At 48.6% G+C, this 18,454-nt stretch overlaps 1 protein-coding gene across 2 annotated transcripts; it reads right to left on the reverse strand.

Annotated features, from left to right (window-relative positions):
- Positions 1-1,596: 1,596 nt before the first annotated feature.
- Positions 1,597-18,112, reverse strand: LOC144167423 (uncharacterized). 2 transcript variants are annotated; one of them, XM_077696689.1, is made up of 4 exons: positions 17,768-18,112; positions 12,208-12,404; positions 6,259-6,540; positions 1,597-2,055 (listed from the first exon to the last, which is right to left on the reverse strand). In XM_077696689.1, exons 1-4 carry the CDS (start codon positions 17,958-17,960, stop codon positions 1,741-1,743), a joined length of 987 nt encoding a protein of 328 aa, XP_077552815.1. In that variant the 5' UTR covers positions 17,961-18,112; the 3' UTR covers positions 1,597-1,740. The 2 variants fall into 2 exon arrangements, with proteins under 2 accessions (XP_077552815.1, XP_077552816.1); XM_077696690.1 differs by lacking the exon at positions 6,259-6,540.
- Positions 18,113-18,454: the final 342 nt, after the last annotated feature.

Consider the following 18,454-nt stretch of genomic DNA (forward strand, 5'->3'; position numbering starts at 1 on the left):
GCATTGGTCACACGCCCGAAAGAGCTGCTTTAAGAGCTCTGTTCGAGCACGTTCATAAATAGCATTAAAAACATGCCAGGACTACACAAGTCCCTCTAACCCTACGAAGAAGCCGAGCAGTCCTTTGGACACAGGCTACAAAATAGAGTTATCTCTCTCTCTCGCCAGCTCAACGAACATGTCATCAGTGAGGGCACGAAACCTGTAGCTTCGCGTGCACGCCCCCTTACTCCCTCCACTTCCCCACGTGCATGCATAAACCGGCAACCGCTTATGTACGCGTGCTTAAGCGTGAAAGGCACCGGCTAATAGCAGTTGGGAAAGAAGTGTCGGCGGTGGCGAAAAGGAACGCCTGAGCGGCACCGAGTAAAGCGGCTTCACAGGAATGAAAAATTGTGGGGGGGGTTAGACATATACTGCTTCGCAGTAAAAAGAGGGCAAGTCGATGCAATTTGTTAGAGTAAAAAATAGGCTGTTGAATAGAACAGGCCTGGTGTTTGTCAAACCGTCCCACTGGCAATATAGAAGATCCCCTAGTCATCATTATTATCATCAACCTCACCGTTAGCGCAAGCTCAGATTTGAAATGGGTGTAGTGGCAGCATATCTATAGAGGCAGAAATGCCCGAGCGTAACGTTATGGCCGCAACTACAACCCCAGAAATCACTTTTGTAAAATTAGTTGCAGTGTGTTCCCCAGAGATCCATCTGATTCCAGACAAAGCCGAGTGGGAATCCCTTCTTGAACCACTGAAATCACCACAATGAAAATTGATGAAGCAGCACAACGCCATAGCGTGGCTATGGCGTTGTGCTGCTGAGGCCAAGGACGCGGCTTCGATCCCGGTTCTGGAGGGCTTCTTTTCTGATGGACCCGAAAAGCAAAGGCGCTCGTGTGCCGAGATTTCGGCGCCAGTTAGAATTAATCGGAATCCCTCCAATACGGTGCGCCTCGTATGTTAGGTGAAGCTTCGGCGCGTTAAACCCCGCAATCAATCAAGCGTAATAGTGTAGTTGGGTAGCAGCCTGCCAGCTGCAGCTTTTAAATATAGTTTTAGTTCTTAGATGTTAAGGTACTCTTGGGGAGACGCGTCAGTACTGACTACAGAGCCCTAAGAAGCCTTTCAGACAAACTCTAAAACAATCTGTCGTCTGACCCCATTCTCAGTCTAGCCGGGAGTCTTTGTTAGAGGGACCCAAAATTCTCGATGAAAACAGCTGCTTTGTTAAAATGTCGCATGCAGCCACGCGAGAATAGGGTTTCTCTTCCTCTAGATTTGTTTGCTGCTATGGCCTTTTCAGTTACGATTTCTTCCAGACACATTCCGACGACGCAGACGACATCCTAGAAGATTGATCCCACGAAAATCAAGGCGTCACAGTAATCGGTTATAGTTCATATAAGGACACTTTCCTCGCAGTTTGTTTCACGCATTATAGTTATCCAGCTTCATCACTTACTTAAAAAACGGACCACAAAACCATAAACCTTCCCCAAAATATGCACCTGTATGCAGAACGACGTACATTGTCAAAATGCACTCCATAAACTAAAGGAACAAGTCACAGAAAGTTTAAATCCACCTCTCTTCCTCAACAACCTTTATATGTTTTGGCAACAGCGGCACCCACACACTGAAAGACGTCTTTTTTTGCGCTCGAGGTGTCCGCAGGAGCATCTCGCGAAGACCGCGTGCTTTCGAGAGCCATCGTCGCCTGCTGTGCCATTGCCGCGCACTGTTAAGCCTTATACTTAACGTCAAACAAAATCTGCATAAAGCGCAGCTTGGCGTAGTCCCTCTGCACGCTGGTCATCTTGCGCAGTTCTAGGATCAGTTGCCCACAGAATAGTGCATTGTGAGCGTCTCTGGAAGGTTGATTCAGGTTTTCGGCGAAACGTCCACCGTCCATGCCATTTTGTCCTCTGGCATCGGCGGCGCTCGTCGGGACGCCATTGCTGTCAGTCGCTGACGTCCCTGCTGGACTGAGAGTTTCGCTCCGAGCAGACAGTGTGGGCATTTCTGGCTTCTGGCCAACCTCAGCAGATGACGAATGCTGAAATGTGAACAGAACAAATTATTAACAAGTTGGCGAACATTTAAAGTAGCAAGATTGACAAAAACGGCGCGCATTCTAGAAACGCAATCGTGCCCCTAAATGAACTGTAAAGTCAAAAGCCAAAGTTTTACTTTCAGAAGCACTGCGCGAAGTTCAACTTTTCTATTTCAGATTTAGATCAAAGATTGTACAGGTGGCTGATTTTTTTTGTGAAGCGCGAAAGAACCGAAAAATGACGAGCCCAAGTAGCCTTATTATGCACTATGACGAAGCGCCTCTTTGTTGTCCAGCAAGCTTGGCTGGTACCACAGCTGTCTTCTTGTAATCTCAGTTCCAACTTCCGTGGTAGGATGTAAGGTAGATACCATATGCCTGGCCTAAATATTGTTCTTCTGGCTTGATTACAAGCGACGGCCGAAAATCAAACATCCTTCTGACTTTTGCCCAAGCTTGTTGATTTGTAATTTTTATGGTGTCGGGAGATGTTTCGCAAAATTTTCAGATTCCCCAGGTTAAAATGTGGGCTTCTTTCGGGACCACAGAACAATTTAGCGTAGGAACCGCAAATATTTATAATACCCGCAGCTGTACATTTACAGGTATGCACAGCCAGGAAAAACAGCACGGAAGCTGAGCTCTGTGTCCCCCTCTTCAGCGCGTGTACAGTGGGTCACCTATATTCAAGGCCATGTAGGTGATTGATTGTGGGGTTTAACGCGCCGACGCAACGCAGGCGATGAGGCGCGCCGTAGTGGAGGGCTCCGGATTAATTTTGACCACCTGGGGATCTTTAACGTGCGCCGAAATCTCGTACACACGGGCGGTTTTGCTTTTCGCCTGCATCGGAAAAGCGACCGCCGCGGCCGGGAATCGAACCCGCGACCTCGTGCTCAACAGCACAACACCATAGCCACTGAGCCAGCACGGCGGGTGAAGGCCATCTAAGTGTTGGCGTTGTTAAAATGTACAGCTACCCACTCGAGCAGCTGTTTCTCCTTAGAATACTTAAACTGAGTTAAACAACGAAGCGGTTACCGAAACGTAAAGTCAACCAACTATAGATAGGGTACACCGCGGTGACTGATGGTCTGCACCAAAGTGTTTTAAAGGTTTCAGTTCGCGGAGTATACTTCTTAGGCCTACAATTCTCTCACGTTAGTAGTCAGCGCTGATTTTCTGGTTGCTGTGGCAGTAGTGGCGCAAATGTCAGGCATTAAAAGGTGGGGCTTGGGTGGTCGCGAGCCTGTCACCTGTAGAAGCCAAGGATGCCTTCCCGGGCGCAGTCAGGAACCGCCGTGTGTGGCCACCGGGTGTCGGTCTTGGTTGGGTGGTCGGTAACCTCGGATTGGAGTAGGAAATGGTGATGATGATGCTGTTCTTTGTTAGATGGAACATCATCATCATCATCATAATCCCGTAGTGGCCTGGCCTTCATCTTCGTCTCCTTGATGATTGCACCATTCGTCTTCTCCCTGTCTTGTTCTTTCTCCAACTTTTCGAGTTTCCAAAACGCAATGTCTAGAGTGCCGTCCGACGGCACTCTAGGTGATCGTTGCAGGCATCGCTAGAGTGCCGTCCGACGACATTCGAATATTTAACACTAGGCTAGCACCGGCCAAAGAGTCTCCTGTTGTAGTTCAGAGGATCCGTCTGAGCTTCTTGATACTAATGTCGGTGGTTCGAGACTGGCTCTTGCCGCGGAAGTGTAATTTTTATGCCTTAAATTAGTTTTGCTGTTTTAAATGATTTCTTTGTGTGTGTGCGTTAGGCTATTTTGTGTTATGTTTAGGTTAGGTTGACTAGCTTTACGTTATCTGGAGCGACGTACTGCCAGACGCGGCAATTTTGTTATAAAACGCCGGTGGACGTCGATATAGTGGAGTGCTTATAATACCGTCGGACGGCACTCTAGACACGGCCTTTACGAAATGGTCTTTCACATTCGTACGTGGCGTGGCACCGCTTCTTTCCTCGATTGCTGTCTTCTCTGAAGCCAGTACTCTCCTTCGTAAGGGCTGTTCATTACAATCTTTGAGACCCTGTGATCTCCACAGTAAAGAAACCCGCAATAGTCGGGACCTACGCTCCTCATAAGTAGAAGTTAGTGGCTTCACAAAGTGCATGACACATTCAGCCGCTCTCACTGACGTGGCAGACACCTACTGGACTTGTCTTGGCGCCAGGCCATGACCCTATTTTCCATATCCACACCTTTTACCACCGCACATTCTTAGGCTGGGAGAATAGCACACTGCCCACTTGCGAGGCCTGCGGAGTACCCGTTATACCGCGTTCTCGGTACACGTCGCATTTTCGGCAGCCCGAACATGGGACGCTTCAAGTAAAGTTTAATTTTTTCTCTCACTGACGTCAGCTATTAAGTAGGTCCTGAACGAGTTTTTTCCCATACATGGGTATTCGCATTTTCAGGTAAATCAATGTCCTTGTAATCACAATAATTTTGTTAAAGTGATGAGTATTAGTGGAGTTATTGCAAATCAAACATCGCATTTTCTCCCGCGCCGCGATTATCCCTCATTTAGTCGACCTCCTCGCACCACGCTAGCTTGACTGCCCATGATGCCTCGCTTCTCGGTGACGTCTGCAAGAAAATCCGGTGGCGGGCGTCGTCTGCTACTGGAATTATCTACGGCGCAGCATCGCTCTGGGACGGGGTCGTCTGACTTTATGCGTTCCGTTTGGGCCGTTTTTTTGTCATCTTGCTTATGAATCCTGCACTCCGCTCACGGCTGGAAAAGCTGACGGAACGAATGGGGCGGGATTTTCACGCTTCCACACACGCCTAAAGCTCACGCGACAAGAGAACGACCTTGTCACCGCGCATTCACGGCGACGACATGCATTGGTACATATGGGAGTGTAAAGTAAAATATATGAGCGAATGACTAAAGAATCGCTTCAAAATTTGTTAGAGTCAGCACCTACATGCGTTTCGAACCGACATCGGTTTATATGTTGCTTAATTGGCCGCTCGTTCGCGCCAATGTCGAGCTGCGTCGTGTTGTGGGGACGCCATGCACGTGTGTCCACAGGCAGTTGTAGCATTCCATTCCGTTATTCCAATCGGTTTTAAATATTTATAACGGTAACAAAAAAACCGGACTATTTCCACTAGCGTTAAACCAAGGTAGGGGCGAAGTACGCAGTGTATAAGTGTATTCTTGGCGCCGAGGGGTTTTAGCCCACGGAGATGAAACCGTTGGGGGTAGATGTATAAGGTTTGCTGTAAAAGACTCGTGTCTTTGAAGCGCGAGGCATTCTAGCGCGGGGATTTGCAAAACAAGTGCCCCGGTGTGTTCTAATACGCGTTTTTGCCCGCAGAGATGAAACCGTTAGGGGGTAGACGTATACAGGTTTGGTGTAAAAAAGTCTCGTGTCTTTGGTGTACGAAGCGCTCTAGCGCGAGCGGTGGAAAACGAGTGCCCCGGTGTGTTCTTCTAGTACACGTTCTTGCCCGCGGAAATGAGACGTTCTAGTGCCAGATGAAATACCCGGTATACCCGCTGATTTGTTGTTGTTGTTTCTTAAAAGAAACGCGTCAGTAGAGAAGTGATGACAAAATAATGGAGGATATTTGGCATCTTCAAGAATGGATGAGCATCTAATCCTTCTCCCTCGTGAACGTTAGGCTCAGCCTGATGATGACGACTTTCTCCTCCTTCACCACACCATAGTACGGCGTTTTTCGCATGCCCCTCGCACACCATGTCAACCGTGCTTTCATTTCGAACTAACTCAGTGGTCACGTTTGCTCGCTTACGCAGCGGCATTGGCTGACAGTCGTCCCCTTTATTGTTAATCGGTACCAGCATTTCGTCACCGTCAATCCCATTTTATACTTTGTCGCGCTTAGTCTGCCCTGCACTCGGTTCGCATCCCATTTCACGATTAGACGCTTGACGGCTGGAGCGTACGAAGGCCAGCATTGAAACATTCATGCTGTATTGAAGTTCGTCGTGGTAGTTTGCTCAATGCGTTCTGACATTCACGCGCTACCCTGGCAGCTGCACGAAGGCAACGCCACCGCTACGAGCAACAAGGTGTGACGTCACCTCTATATATGCGCGCTGTGTCATCCCCTTTTCTTCTGTCTCTGTGTCCACCGATCGACGGCGCAAAATTTTGCCGACGTAGGGCCGCTACTGCTGGCAAAATTATGGAAAGTAAACCATGGCGTACCTCTTGGCTGCTGGAACGCCGAGGCCTCTTGGCGGGTGAACCAACAGTTGCCGTGACGTCATCTAGGAGTGTAGGGGCTCGCGATGGTGACTCTGGAAGGCGGGGGTTAGCGACAATTCCCGTCTCTTGAGTGCCGCCCCGCGGTGGCAATAACTGCAGCATCGATGCCTGTCCTGCTATGACCGGCGGTTGGAAGTTTGGCAATGACGAAAGGTCCCTTGTTTCAGGGCTGGCGGTGTCGGCGAACGCAAGGCGGGAGTTCTGCGGCTCTGGCTTCACTTCCTGTACACGGGTAACCACACAAAGCCAAAAACACTCAGATGCTGCATGGTAACATCGCTATTCCTTTACTACGAGACGTATAAATGTGTTTAATAACATTACGGGGATATTATGGCCACGTCCGTGAACGCAGTGCAGCATGAGTGGTGGACGACCCTAAGAAATAATTAACACAGATGACTCGGTGAAATAACCAGGGATGACGAGTAAATGAAACTCGTAGTAATGACAATAACGGTCAATTGTCCGACCATGCTTTCTGAGATATCTACATTAGATGAAGAGCTGTATAGAGGATTCTCGAGAAAATTATTTGCCCTAATTGCATGCGTTCCATTTTTCTGCGGACGCCGGCCACGACTGAACCATAAGGGGGTATCTGTGTCCAGCTTTGCTGTGAATTATAGGCTCCTAAATTAACAAAAGATGTAACCGTGAAAATCACCTGCCCTCAAAATGGAGCTGTTACCTCGGCACACTCCGGCTAAGCCCGGCGGGTTGCGGCAACTTTAATTTGGAAGCTTTTAACTTTGATCATTTTCAACTAGAAAGAGTTGCCTACCCTTACTCAATTTTTTCCGGACTATAAGAATAGGACCTGATAATCATTGCTTTGTTACACTGGACCGCGCACTTCGCAATGAATATTACTTGCTCTCAAGTTTCAACAGAACAAACGTTGATTCCCGACCGCCATATACTCTCCACAATGACGTGAAAGAACCTACACGACTAGGCAACTCGGTGGAGAAAGATGGAACCCCAGATCTCACGTTCTGCTGAAAAGGCGTCGTCATTCATTGGCCGCACACGCAAGAGCACACGCAAGAGCACACGCAGGAGCACACGCAAGAGCACACGCAGGAGCACACGCAAGGGTATGCAAGATCAGCCTAATAATCTCTACCACACCACAAAGCTTCAAATGGAAAACTACACGCATAATTGAGTGGGAAAGGACACCCGTCACTGCCCGATCTCCAGGCGCCCGAGCTTTGCGTCGGGTAGTCTGGCCGACGTTGGCTCCTGCGGGGGCTACCACGTCGTAACGCGGACCACCCGTTCCTCCCGCTAATCGCGGCACCCGTGCCATGCGCTGAGGAGCCTCGACTCGAGCCGCATCATCGGGGCCACCACGGTTTCTGGTGGATCTATCCTTCCTGCCAGTCAAGGCAGCGGTGCCAGAAGACCGGAACGCTACGCTACGGCCACCGGGCACCACAGAACGCGAAGCCGTCGGGGAAATATACTTTTGTACCCTGGATGTGCCTGACTACGCACCTGTATAAGAACTGTGAGCTAGTTATAATTTTTATAGCGACATTTTTCTAGCTCATAAACTGTTGGTTCTCGTAGAACTGTAACGACTAATATTTTAGTCGTTAGTGTTTCGGTTCTTAGTTTTTAGGGTTGTTTACGGTGTTTTGACGTCTGCGTCTAAAGTACATTTTGCCTCTTTCTATAAATACCGTTCCCTCGTCTGCTGCAGTGCGGTGTTGCTTTTCTATCTTTGCTCGTCACGTGGGCAAGTCTCGCTGTTCATCAACACCCGAGCCCTGACATCATCACACTTAGAGATGTACAGAAGCATACCAAAAGTTTCAGGTAATAAGACGACGAACAACTAATAGACAGACACTTAGCCCACTGCTGGGAAGCTCGCAAGAGTAGTGTCAAGCGGGGGAGGCAATGCAAAACCAACCGCAATATTAGGAAATGCATCGCAAATCTCAGCAAACGAGAGTACACAAAGCAAGCCTATACGAAAAAATGGCATAGAGCTTGCGATCAGCTTTAGGAAACTATGGTTAGGAAGAAAACTTGGTAATTGATACAAGCTCTTATTGCCCCAACCACCACCAAAATCTCGACCTTACAGAAAATATACGGACTCATCCTAGAGTACGACGACCCTCAACATCTTCAAATCATCACAGAAACCTACATCCCGCCCCGTGTACAACTAGAATACAAGGAATACAGTGACCCGAATAACCCCCCATAGATGCAGAGTTCAATTTAGCCGAGCTGAATACATCTATTTGCAAATGTACGGGAACCAATGCACCGGGACCAGACATGATGACGACGCCCTGTTTACGTAACTTAGGGGAGATGGACCATGAGACCCTTCTGACAGAGATAAACCAAGTGTGTACGGGGAAAAGCCGCTGAATCCAGCCTGTAAAAAAAGACAAAGGATCTTTATTCATAAACCAGGAAAAAGCATCGCTGCAAGCAATCCACAACTAATAATGCTCACCTCGAACACGGGCAAGCTTATGGAACGTATAGTGCTACAGCGCTTGCAAGATCGCATTGAAGCAGTTGACATTTTTTCCAGCTAGGATTTAGACAGCATCTGTCAACACAAGCTGTCCTCGTAGCACTCTATGAAGAAGTTACGGCTGAAACAAGCTTGGCGCAACTCAAGTCCATACTCGCAGCCGACCTCAAGAAAGCATTTGATTGTGTGGACCACGACACTATATTGGAGGAGCTAGCCGCCAGCAACTGTGGGCCAAGTCTCTGCACCTACATCCGGGATTCCTTACGAGGACGTTCTCTCGTGGTTTCCATAGGTGAACATGAGACACCACCTTTCCTCTATCCGCAATGAGGCATACCACAGGGTGCAGTACTATGTCCCACCGTTTTCAACCATGCCACTATATAAATATTCACAAGGCGCTAAAACAGCTGGAAGATGTACATCACTTCGTGTACGCAGATGACATCTGCCAATGTATCAAGACAGGCTCCCCTGGACATATTCAAACACAACTACAAGAGGTACTCAATAAAATCTAAGAAGCAGCCGAACAATTGGCCTGACATGCTGCACGAAAAAAAAACGCAGGTACGCATGGTCACCAACAGAAGATGGAAACCACCCGCACTCTTCTTACGCTACAGGGCATAGCCATCCCTACCCCGCCAACTATCAAGATCATTGGCCAGCACTTCCAGAAGGATGGTGGGGGCCACAGCACAGTGAACTGTATTCTCAAACAAGGAGAACATTTACTCCAGCATATCAAACGAGTATCCAATAGGCAGATATGACTTAAAGAAAAAGACCAACTCCGACTTAAGGAAGCCCTCATCATATCCCACATAAGATACACTATTTCTTGTAGAAACGTCAACAATATCCAATTGCAGAAATTAGATACCCTTCTACGAAAAGCCGCAAAGATGTCTTTAGGACTAACGATAACCACCTGTAATGAGGGCATTGAGGCCATGGGCACCACAGCCACAATACAGGAAATCGTCTCAGCCCACAAATACAACCAACTTAGGAGTCTGAAGCAAAACAAGGCTGAGATTCTGCAATCGATCAGCTATGATTCCCAAGCAACAGCGGACGAGTACTGCAGTTAGAGCCTATAGACAGACAGCAGTTAAAGATAGCACCCATTCCCGGTAATATGCGCCCCAGTAGACACGCAGAACGAAGATCCATCAGGGCTAAATACCTTAACAAGAAATTGGAAACAGAACCCCAGTAAATGCACGTATACACGAACTCGGCGGGTTAAGGCATCTCGTGGGCTGTCGTTTACTGTACCGGACTCAATAGAACTTACACAGAAGGCAACAAATAGTTCAACTCAGCAGAAGAAGCGGAACTATAGTTTATTGGGAAAGGTGTTCTCCACCTGTCCCAACCAGCCTGGCCCCTTATTATCTATACCAACAACAAAAGGGCATGTCGACTGTTAGACTCCGGTTATACATCCACTACGGCGGCACACCTACTCAAACATATTAAAGAAACAGTGAAGCTTTACTGGATTCCTGGCCACGCAGGGGTGCTGGGAAATGAAAAAAGTAATCAGCCTGCCCGAGCTGCATAAATCTGGGCTCCCAGCCGCGGCTGCCAAAGTACGACATCTCAGGAACCAATTCAGCCACAACTTCGCCTTAAAGAATAAAAAACAGTGAAACGCCTACTCCCAGCACCCCACCATAACCTAACGCGCCAGCAGCAAACGCTATTCTGGCAGGCACAACCCGGAACACTCGAAACAACAGCGAAGCTGCATCTCATCAGATATGGCAAAACAACACTCTTACCATCAGTGTCCTCAGGAAAAAATTACCAACAACAAAAAACACATCCTTTGGAAGAACCCCCAATAGATCCAAATGAGAAGAAAACACACTAGAGAGTGGCTGACCTCGCCTAGAAGAGAAGAAGAGCAACGCTACCTGATTGACTTAATTCAGGAAGCCGTCAGCAGAAGCCTGGACCTAGGCCTCTACATCTCGCAACGCTCCCTACAAGTCCTCCTCATTTTCTACCTGTCAGTACAATATTTCCCCTTTCTCTCTCAACTGAGGCCAAGCAGCACGTGATGGTTCTTCGCAAGCAAAGACGATGTCGATGACGCTGCTGTTACCTTCAACCGGCTATTTGATACGACTGATCAGCATTTGAGCATAAATAGACCGGTCAATTAGAGTCCCCTAGCAACTAGACCTTCACCCTATAGCGTGGAAGCCGTCCAGGCGGCTTTGACGGCACGTGCGGCTAAGGACCTGAATCGTCCCGTTTGGTTTGTGGCGGGAGTTCCACGTCTGCCACGTTGTTATTTTGTTACCACTGAACAAAGAGCGTAATCTCGCCTACTTGCCCTGGCAGATCAGTGGCTAAAGCGCTATGCTGCTGAGGCCAAGGACGTGGGTTCGACTGCAGCCGTGGTGAATGCTTTTCTGACGGAGACGAAATGCGGAAACGCCCGTGAGTCAAAATTCCGCGCACATTAAAGATCCTCAGGTGGGCAAAATTAACCCGAAGCCCACCACTACGGCGTGCCTCAAAGCGCATGTGTATATCTACGGTGCATTAAACACACAAAATTTGAATAGGAAAGGTAATCTTGCCAAGCTCTCGGAAATGACGACGGTGCCTCGGTGGTATGGCGCTGTAACGACTCGGTTTACGAAGTAAGCCGTATTACTTTTCGGTGTTCTGAGGGCTGGACAAAGTTGAAGTTTACCTTATGCATGTTTTCTATGGTTTTTAAGTCTCGCCAGATTGGTTAACCTGCTAAGCTCTAAGAACGAGTAGCTCTGCTTGCTATGTGCCACGACTGTTTTCAACACTTTGGGAGAAAGGAGAATAACAGCGTGATCCCCGGAGTCTCTTGCGATGCTCATTCGAGTGTATAAAACCAGGTACATTCATCGCTGTGGTGAGGTACGTCACGGTGAAATGCGCCAGTATCATGGCCCAGATACGGAACCAGGTTATAAGCCAAATTCTTGGCTATCTTAAAATCACACCGTTTCCATTTCGACTCTAGTTACATGCAGGTAGATGCTGTCGAGGGCAGGTGTAAAAGTACACAGCGTGCCCCGAGAAATCGCGCAGCATTACTCCTACGATTTCAGTGAAGGTTGGTGTTGGGCCAGTAGGTATCGAGACACGAGAAAACGTAGAGCGCTGAAGCTTACAGGACGAGCACAGAATAAACGGACAGACGAAATGGTTGACGCGCTACTAGCGCATCAATTGTTCTGGCAGAGCATCAAACGTTTCGTATGCCCCTTTATCCTGTGGTCGTACGGTAAACTTAAGCGCTGTATACGTTTCCTCATGTAAACCTGCAAGTATTCCAGGGCACAGCGCTCATCGATTAGCTCGGAATTTCTTACGGCCTGTGGCACGTTGACGGTGTGCGGAGTGGCGGGGACGCTGTAGATCACCCTGCGCAGGAAGTGCAAGGCGTTGAAGTGTTCCCAACGCGACACGTAACGGCCGGGAAGCGATGACAGTGCGGCAGCGTGTTCCTTCTTCAGTTCCTTGACGAAGTAGTCGCGCAGGCTTTTGATCTTCTCCTTCACGGACAGCACTGCAATGGAAAAATCAAGCTGCTGTAATAAGCCGTCCATTTCGAAAGCCCAAGGGAGTATTAACTCAGCGTTTCGTCCTTTTTTTTTGCAGGTGCAACTTTACGATCTTCGCAGTTCTGCCAAGAGGGATTATTCTGGGTTTGTTAAGTGTACCACAACTCCTTTTATGTGCAGCTCATATTTATGGCTAAAGCTTGTTTTTGCCATCAATATAAGCTGTGTTTCAAGTTAAGCGTGTCCCTCTGCCAGGTTTCGAAGCCACGGAAACTATCTTACTTAGATCTATTTGCGGAACCATTTTTCAGTGAAATACTCCCAAACTACTTAGATTGCTGCAAACTATTTTTACAGTGTTCATATTGAAGTGGTCGGGTTGCTCTATACGACATGTCCCTGTTCTGCGATTCTATGAGGTTCCTGAGCGTTCGGCATATTAGGCGAGAATGCAGGGGATGGTTAAAAAAATACCGAAAAGCAACGTATTCGGCCGGGTTGATTCAATGAAACAAGGAGAAAACAAAGTCGCCGTCATTTGGGAGTTGATTCGCGATTACTTTTATTCAAAATGATATGAACAGACCTGTAATGGCCTCAATTGCAACCACTGTGCAAGCCATTTGATAAACCAGAATTTTGCTGGTAACGTTTCAGCTTAGTTGACAGAAGTGTGGGCGTAAGGCGTAAGATCTGTTTCTGCCCCGTTAACCACGTTAGGGACGCATTGAACTTGTCACTACAAGTGGATAGTTGTCGACTAGCTGAGCCATTCGTACGGAAATTGTGCAAGTAGACGGACAACTCGATTTTGCGAAACAGTTAGCCTTCGCATGTTTTGTAGAGTGGAACTAAGCGCAGATCCAAACTGATACAAGAAAACTTTACTGTAGGAGAATAAGTGAAGCCGTGGCAACGCACCAGACGTTGGCATGTAGGAGTTTCTGAGATAAGCGATCAACGCACTTTTCCCATGACAGGGTCCCGAGTGTGCATGGTGGGCGTAGACTAAAGTCTGAGCCAGGGGTTACGGCGAAGCACTCAAGAACACGCGGCTGACGAGAAGAGCGTATCCGCCGCCCCACCGGGCGTTAGGTCGTGAAGAGGGAATGTATCTCAGAATAATACAGACGGCGTCGGTCACGTCACCGGCAGCGCAACACCGCATGTACCCAGACGAATACCCAAATCTCCAATGCAGCGTATGCAAAAAAGGGCCGGTCAACCGGTTGCACGTGATGCGGGACTGTGCCTCCTACCCAGACGGCGCAAGTTTCGAAGAATACCCGGCGGAACTCCAAGTAGCGAGCCATCGAGTCAACCAACAAGACGGATCAATCATGGGCCATCGAGCAGGTCTTTATTGAGCTCGAAAGGCAGGCGCTGCACAAAGGGGATAGTGTTTAGTAGGACTGCAGAGAGAATGCAACGGCGGGCCACGTAGGGGCGAGAGTCGTAACAGACTCCAGCCCACTGCAAAATAAAGACATTTCCAGTGCAGTCCCGTGTCCGTGAAATGTGTGGGTAGCGCTTTTCGACCCGTAAGCAATTGTAACGCGCCTGTTTTTTGTACGATGATTGGAAGTTCGCCGAATATAACACGTGGACAAAAAATAAAAGATTTTATCTTGCTGGCATTTTGTTTATGATTGGAATTTGATGCCCAGTCATCGCTCCGCGCAAGAGGCAGATATGCGCGATTTGGCAACTAATTACCTTAAAATATTATCAAGGTGGAAATATGATGATAAAGGGACAGAGAGGGTACCATCGTCCGGCCGCATGTGTTGCAAAAGTATTTGTTATGGCAGCGTAGTGCACGACTGGACAAAATTCGTTGAGAGCGTGTGTCGTATCAGGCTGATGGCTACAGCCTGGGTACGTGCTCGTGTAAGCGTAATTTTCCTGTAACTCTTTTTAGAATCTAGCTGTTTCTAAAGAGACTAGCTAGTCGCACGTCCGGAATAACCATAATCGCAACATTAAACACGTCACATTAAAATAATGACTGCCTAATCGCAGAAGCCAAGTTCAACAGACAACAATAGACTTTTTTTGTAAAAGCAATGCGTTCATTAAGAACAGGGTAACGTTTAATTGTGATATTTGCAGAAAGGAGGCAAAACGCAATTTTCTATTCTTGCTACCCTCGTATCCTGAGCACGAGGTCGCGGGTTCGATTCCCGGCCGCGTCGGCCGCTTTTCTGATGGAGGTGAAAAGCAAAAACACCCGTGTGTACGAGATTTCGGCGCACGTTAAAGATCCCCAGGTAGTCAAAATTAATCCGGAGCCCTCCACTGCGGCGCGCCTCATCGCCTGCGTTGCGTCGGCGCGTTAAACCCCGCAATCAACCATCAATCAACCATACCTTCGTATCATGCCGGAACGCGCCATTAAGAGTCCTATACCGCTTAGCGCAGCCCTGTGCATCTGACAGCAGCATGCGGGCCTTGACGTGTGTGCGGGTGTATGTAGACAATCTTAGTGTCCATCCGCATCCAACATGGCAGAAAGTAGGACTAGTTGGTATCGAGCATAAAATGATATGATTACTAGCGGAAGAGGCCAGTGACAACGAGCAGAAACCCTCATCAGCTTTTCTTCACGTCGCTGTCTGTTACACTGCTAATCATGTCCCACTAGCAAGCCCAGGCATTAGCGGGGCCTGCCTCTTTTTATCACTAAATTGATCTCGTTCTTCCTTACGAATCAATCAATCAATCAATCAATCAATCAATCAATCAATCAATCAATCAATCAATCAATCAATCAATCAATCAATCAATCAATCAATCAATCAATGAATCAATCGATCAATCAATCGATCGATCGATCGATCGATCAATCAATAAATCAATCAACAAATCAATCAACAAATCAATCAATCGATCAATCAATAGATCGATCAATCGATCATAAACGAACAACTCAATCGAAATTCGATCGCTGAATTAGTCAACCAAACGATAATTCAACCCACAATTCAATCAACCAATCGATTCATCAATCAACCAATCAATCCGTCAGCCGGCCAGCCGGCCAGTCAGCCTGCCTGTTCGGTCGTCTGCTTGTCAGTCAGCGTCTGTCTGAATGTTTATCTGCCTGTCTAACGTATAGAAACTGAACGTTGCACCTCAAAATCACGGGTCAGCGAGTTCTTTAATTTACTTTGGAAGAGCCATTAGGCCACTAATTGCCAAGGCTGCCACGGTTCCAACCAAGGCCCAAGGATACCTGCACCAAGGCCGATCCACCTCACAGGGTGACGGCTCAACCTCCCCCGTTTGCTCGAATAAACGTTTATGATCTCTCACTATTCAGTCCCGGCTTAAACAAAACGCCCAGAGACTGAGCCTTCAGGCTACTTTTCTCTGACGACCAGACTGCTCTTTATGTCTGATCTAGCCTGTTATTGCGGCGAGGTGGTCATAAACTTTCTTGCATCTAACTTCCATTGTTCGTGAAAGGGGCGGGGGACTATATGAGCTCTGTCAGAGACAAAAGTCGTCCACGTCCTCATTCAGCCGCCAAGGCCGCGTTATTTACCCGCAAAATTGCGTACATACAAGGAAACGTGAATAAATAAATGCCTGCCGCGGTTCTTCAGCACACAGTAAAGCCGAGAAATAGGCAGCGTCCAGAGTAAATTATCACTATGACGGCTTTTTACACCTAAAAAAACACCACACGCGTGGAGGAAATCCATGACCACACGCCAGAGCCAATGTAACATTTAGCAGAGGTAATGCATGATTTCGCATAAACACATTTGCGTTACCACCAGCTAGCATAACTATGTTGAAATTGAGTGGTTTCCAAAAAAAAAAAAAACAAGACCATGCAGGCGACGATTTGTTTGTCGCCTGTGGATTGCTCAGTGTTAAGGTGAAAGTCTTTTTGGCTCATAAGAGGAAAAATCCGGCACCGTCTACGTCAAATTGCCGCGTGCCATGCGGTGTCATAAAAAATACCGTGGACGTAACCCTCGCAGCGACACAGCGACCGCCTTTCGGCGTCATCTAATAAAACAATCATAGGATACCTAAGCACTTCTTAGGAGTTGTGAATGCGAAATCGTTCACGTCCGATCGAGTGCTCATTCCACTCGAAGTCAACGTCTACGTAGCGAAGTTTGACAGTGCACTTCAAGCGGCGGCCGCCATAGAGCGAGGCTGCGCGTCATTTTCGTCGACCCTACCTCCCCGCACCACGAAACATTGCGAACGCCGCCGACCGTCCGCCGATGCGAAGAACGAAGCATGACGCGAAAGGGCAGTCTGCTTTTCGGTTGCACAGCGCGAGCACAGCGCGGGGTTCAGAAAACTGTGGCGTCGTGTTTGCGTCTCTTTGCTTGGCGCACATCTCGGCATCCTTCTTTCCCACCCGCGCTTGGGGGTCTACGAAGATACCCTCCACGCCATCTGGCACTGCCACGCCCTGCCTCCTCTCCCCCGACCCAACCATCCCTCGACTCCTGGGTATCTGCGCTTGCGCACTTGGACGCCCAGTCCCAATGCGCCCTGGCCGAAAGGGCTCCATCCCACACTCCTTATGCACAGCTTCGTTCCTGTTGATCCCGACGTGCCAGTCACTTCGTGGACGTGAATGCGCTTGCCGTGCCCTACTGAAGTTTTTTAACGACACGAGACTTTCGGACCGGCTTCGATGCGGCCAGGGCTGTGCCTCCTTTCCTCAGTCTTGATTGCGGTGCCCTCTATCTTTCAATAAAATAAATGCTGCGCGCGCGTGTCGACAAGACTCGTTCCCATATGTAGGGCCACCCTTCCGCGCCTCAACTGCCTATACAAAGTCTTGCGAGGAATAAAAAAATCTGTCTCTCTCTTCCGCTTAAATTTCTTCATCTCCATTGGCTACCATAAAGGAGATCGTTCGGAATTATGTACTGAAAACCCACCGATCTGCGTTAAGGCGGCTTCGCGTAACGGGCACGACGCACCATGTAGCAGAAAATACTACTAGCATCACCAGGAGATGCCGGGAAGGCATCATGCTTTCGCAATAAAAGAACGTTAGGAAACGTCAGCCCCCCTAGAGGTTTTTAAGCGCCGCTAGAGGTTTTTGCAATAAAGGCAATTAAATACACAACCTATTTTATGTATCACACCATATTTTTGTGTAAAAGCGCAGAGTTACTGCGTTCTCCGCTAAACAGGCAAGACAAAGTGAGTTCGAAGCGCGACCGAGTTCACACCAGCGTGCGAGCGTCGAAGCAGAAGTGTAGCCACAGCGTGCTTCACGCCAGCTTGGAAGAATCAAGGTGCAGTGTGCATATGTTAACACAATAACGCGACCGTGTTCAGACCGTCACAGTAACGCGTAGAGTATAGAGAATTCTCAATCGCTCACCGTCAAACTCGTTGTCCAAGGCGGCGGCGATGGCCCGCATGGCGTGCTCGCGCCTGTCCCTCCTGTAGTAGTCCGGATGACGGCAGTCCCAAAGCAGGCTGAAGTGGCTGTACAGGCCGATGAGCCGGTTCTCTTTGTCCCGCGTCCAGAATGGCCCCTGGCTAATGAGCGCCGGCGTGTTGTCGGCGTCCATGGTCGCGTCTTGGTGTCCGCCTCAACCTCTTCGGAGCGATGGCTTGGAAGCTCACGCGAAAGAAAAAAAAAGCGTGCCGCTGCGCGAGAACAAAAAGAGCGCAGGCGCTGGCGTCTCACGCGGACCTACGAGCGCGCACCTCGCGTTCGTGCACCGTGCTCCCGGCTGATTGGCTAGCTTTTGAGTTTCTGCTGCTCCTGTTTGCTGCTTGGGCCAGCGATGATGATGATCATGATGCAGACGAATCTCCTGCTGCAGCGCCTTCTGGTTGGAGCGCGCGTAGCAGCCGGACAATCCCACCTTTTTTATTGCCCCATTTTGCCACATGGCATTAATAAATGGAATGGTGAAAAAAGGAAAAGGAAAGTGGCTGCAGGCAAGCGGCTTCATGCACTAAAGAATGCTGTACAGGCCAGTCTCAGAACGAAAGTCCAACAGCTGCTTGTAAAGAGGACCATGCGTCTACCGATGAACATCGGACTGACGGCCTGGCC

This window comes from Haemaphysalis longicornis, unplaced genomic scaffold, assembly GCF_048455015.1.
Source record: "Haemaphysalis longicornis isolate Haplotype H1 unplaced genomic scaffold, Haemaphysalis longicornis Haplotype H1 scaffold_2, whole genome shotgun sequence".
NCBI classification, from domain to species: Eukaryota; Metazoa; Arthropoda; class Arachnida; order Ixodida; family Ixodidae; genus Haemaphysalis; species Haemaphysalis longicornis.

Bases quoted from the DNA above. Each gene is read 5' to 3' on its own strand.
- LOC144167423 (XM_077696689.1), bottom strand. From the start codon at position 17,960: ATGGACGCCGACAACACGCCGGCGCTCATTAGCCAGGGGCCATTCTGG. The intron at 6,541-12,207 runs GTAAGAAATTCC...ACCCGTGTACAG, and splicing joins CCGTCAACGTGCCACAGGCC to GAAGTGAAGCCAGAGCCGCA. The intron at 2,056-6,258 runs GTACGCCATGGT...TTCACATTTCAG, and splicing joins GGCGTTCCAGCAGCCAAGAG to CATTCGTCATCTGCTGAGGT.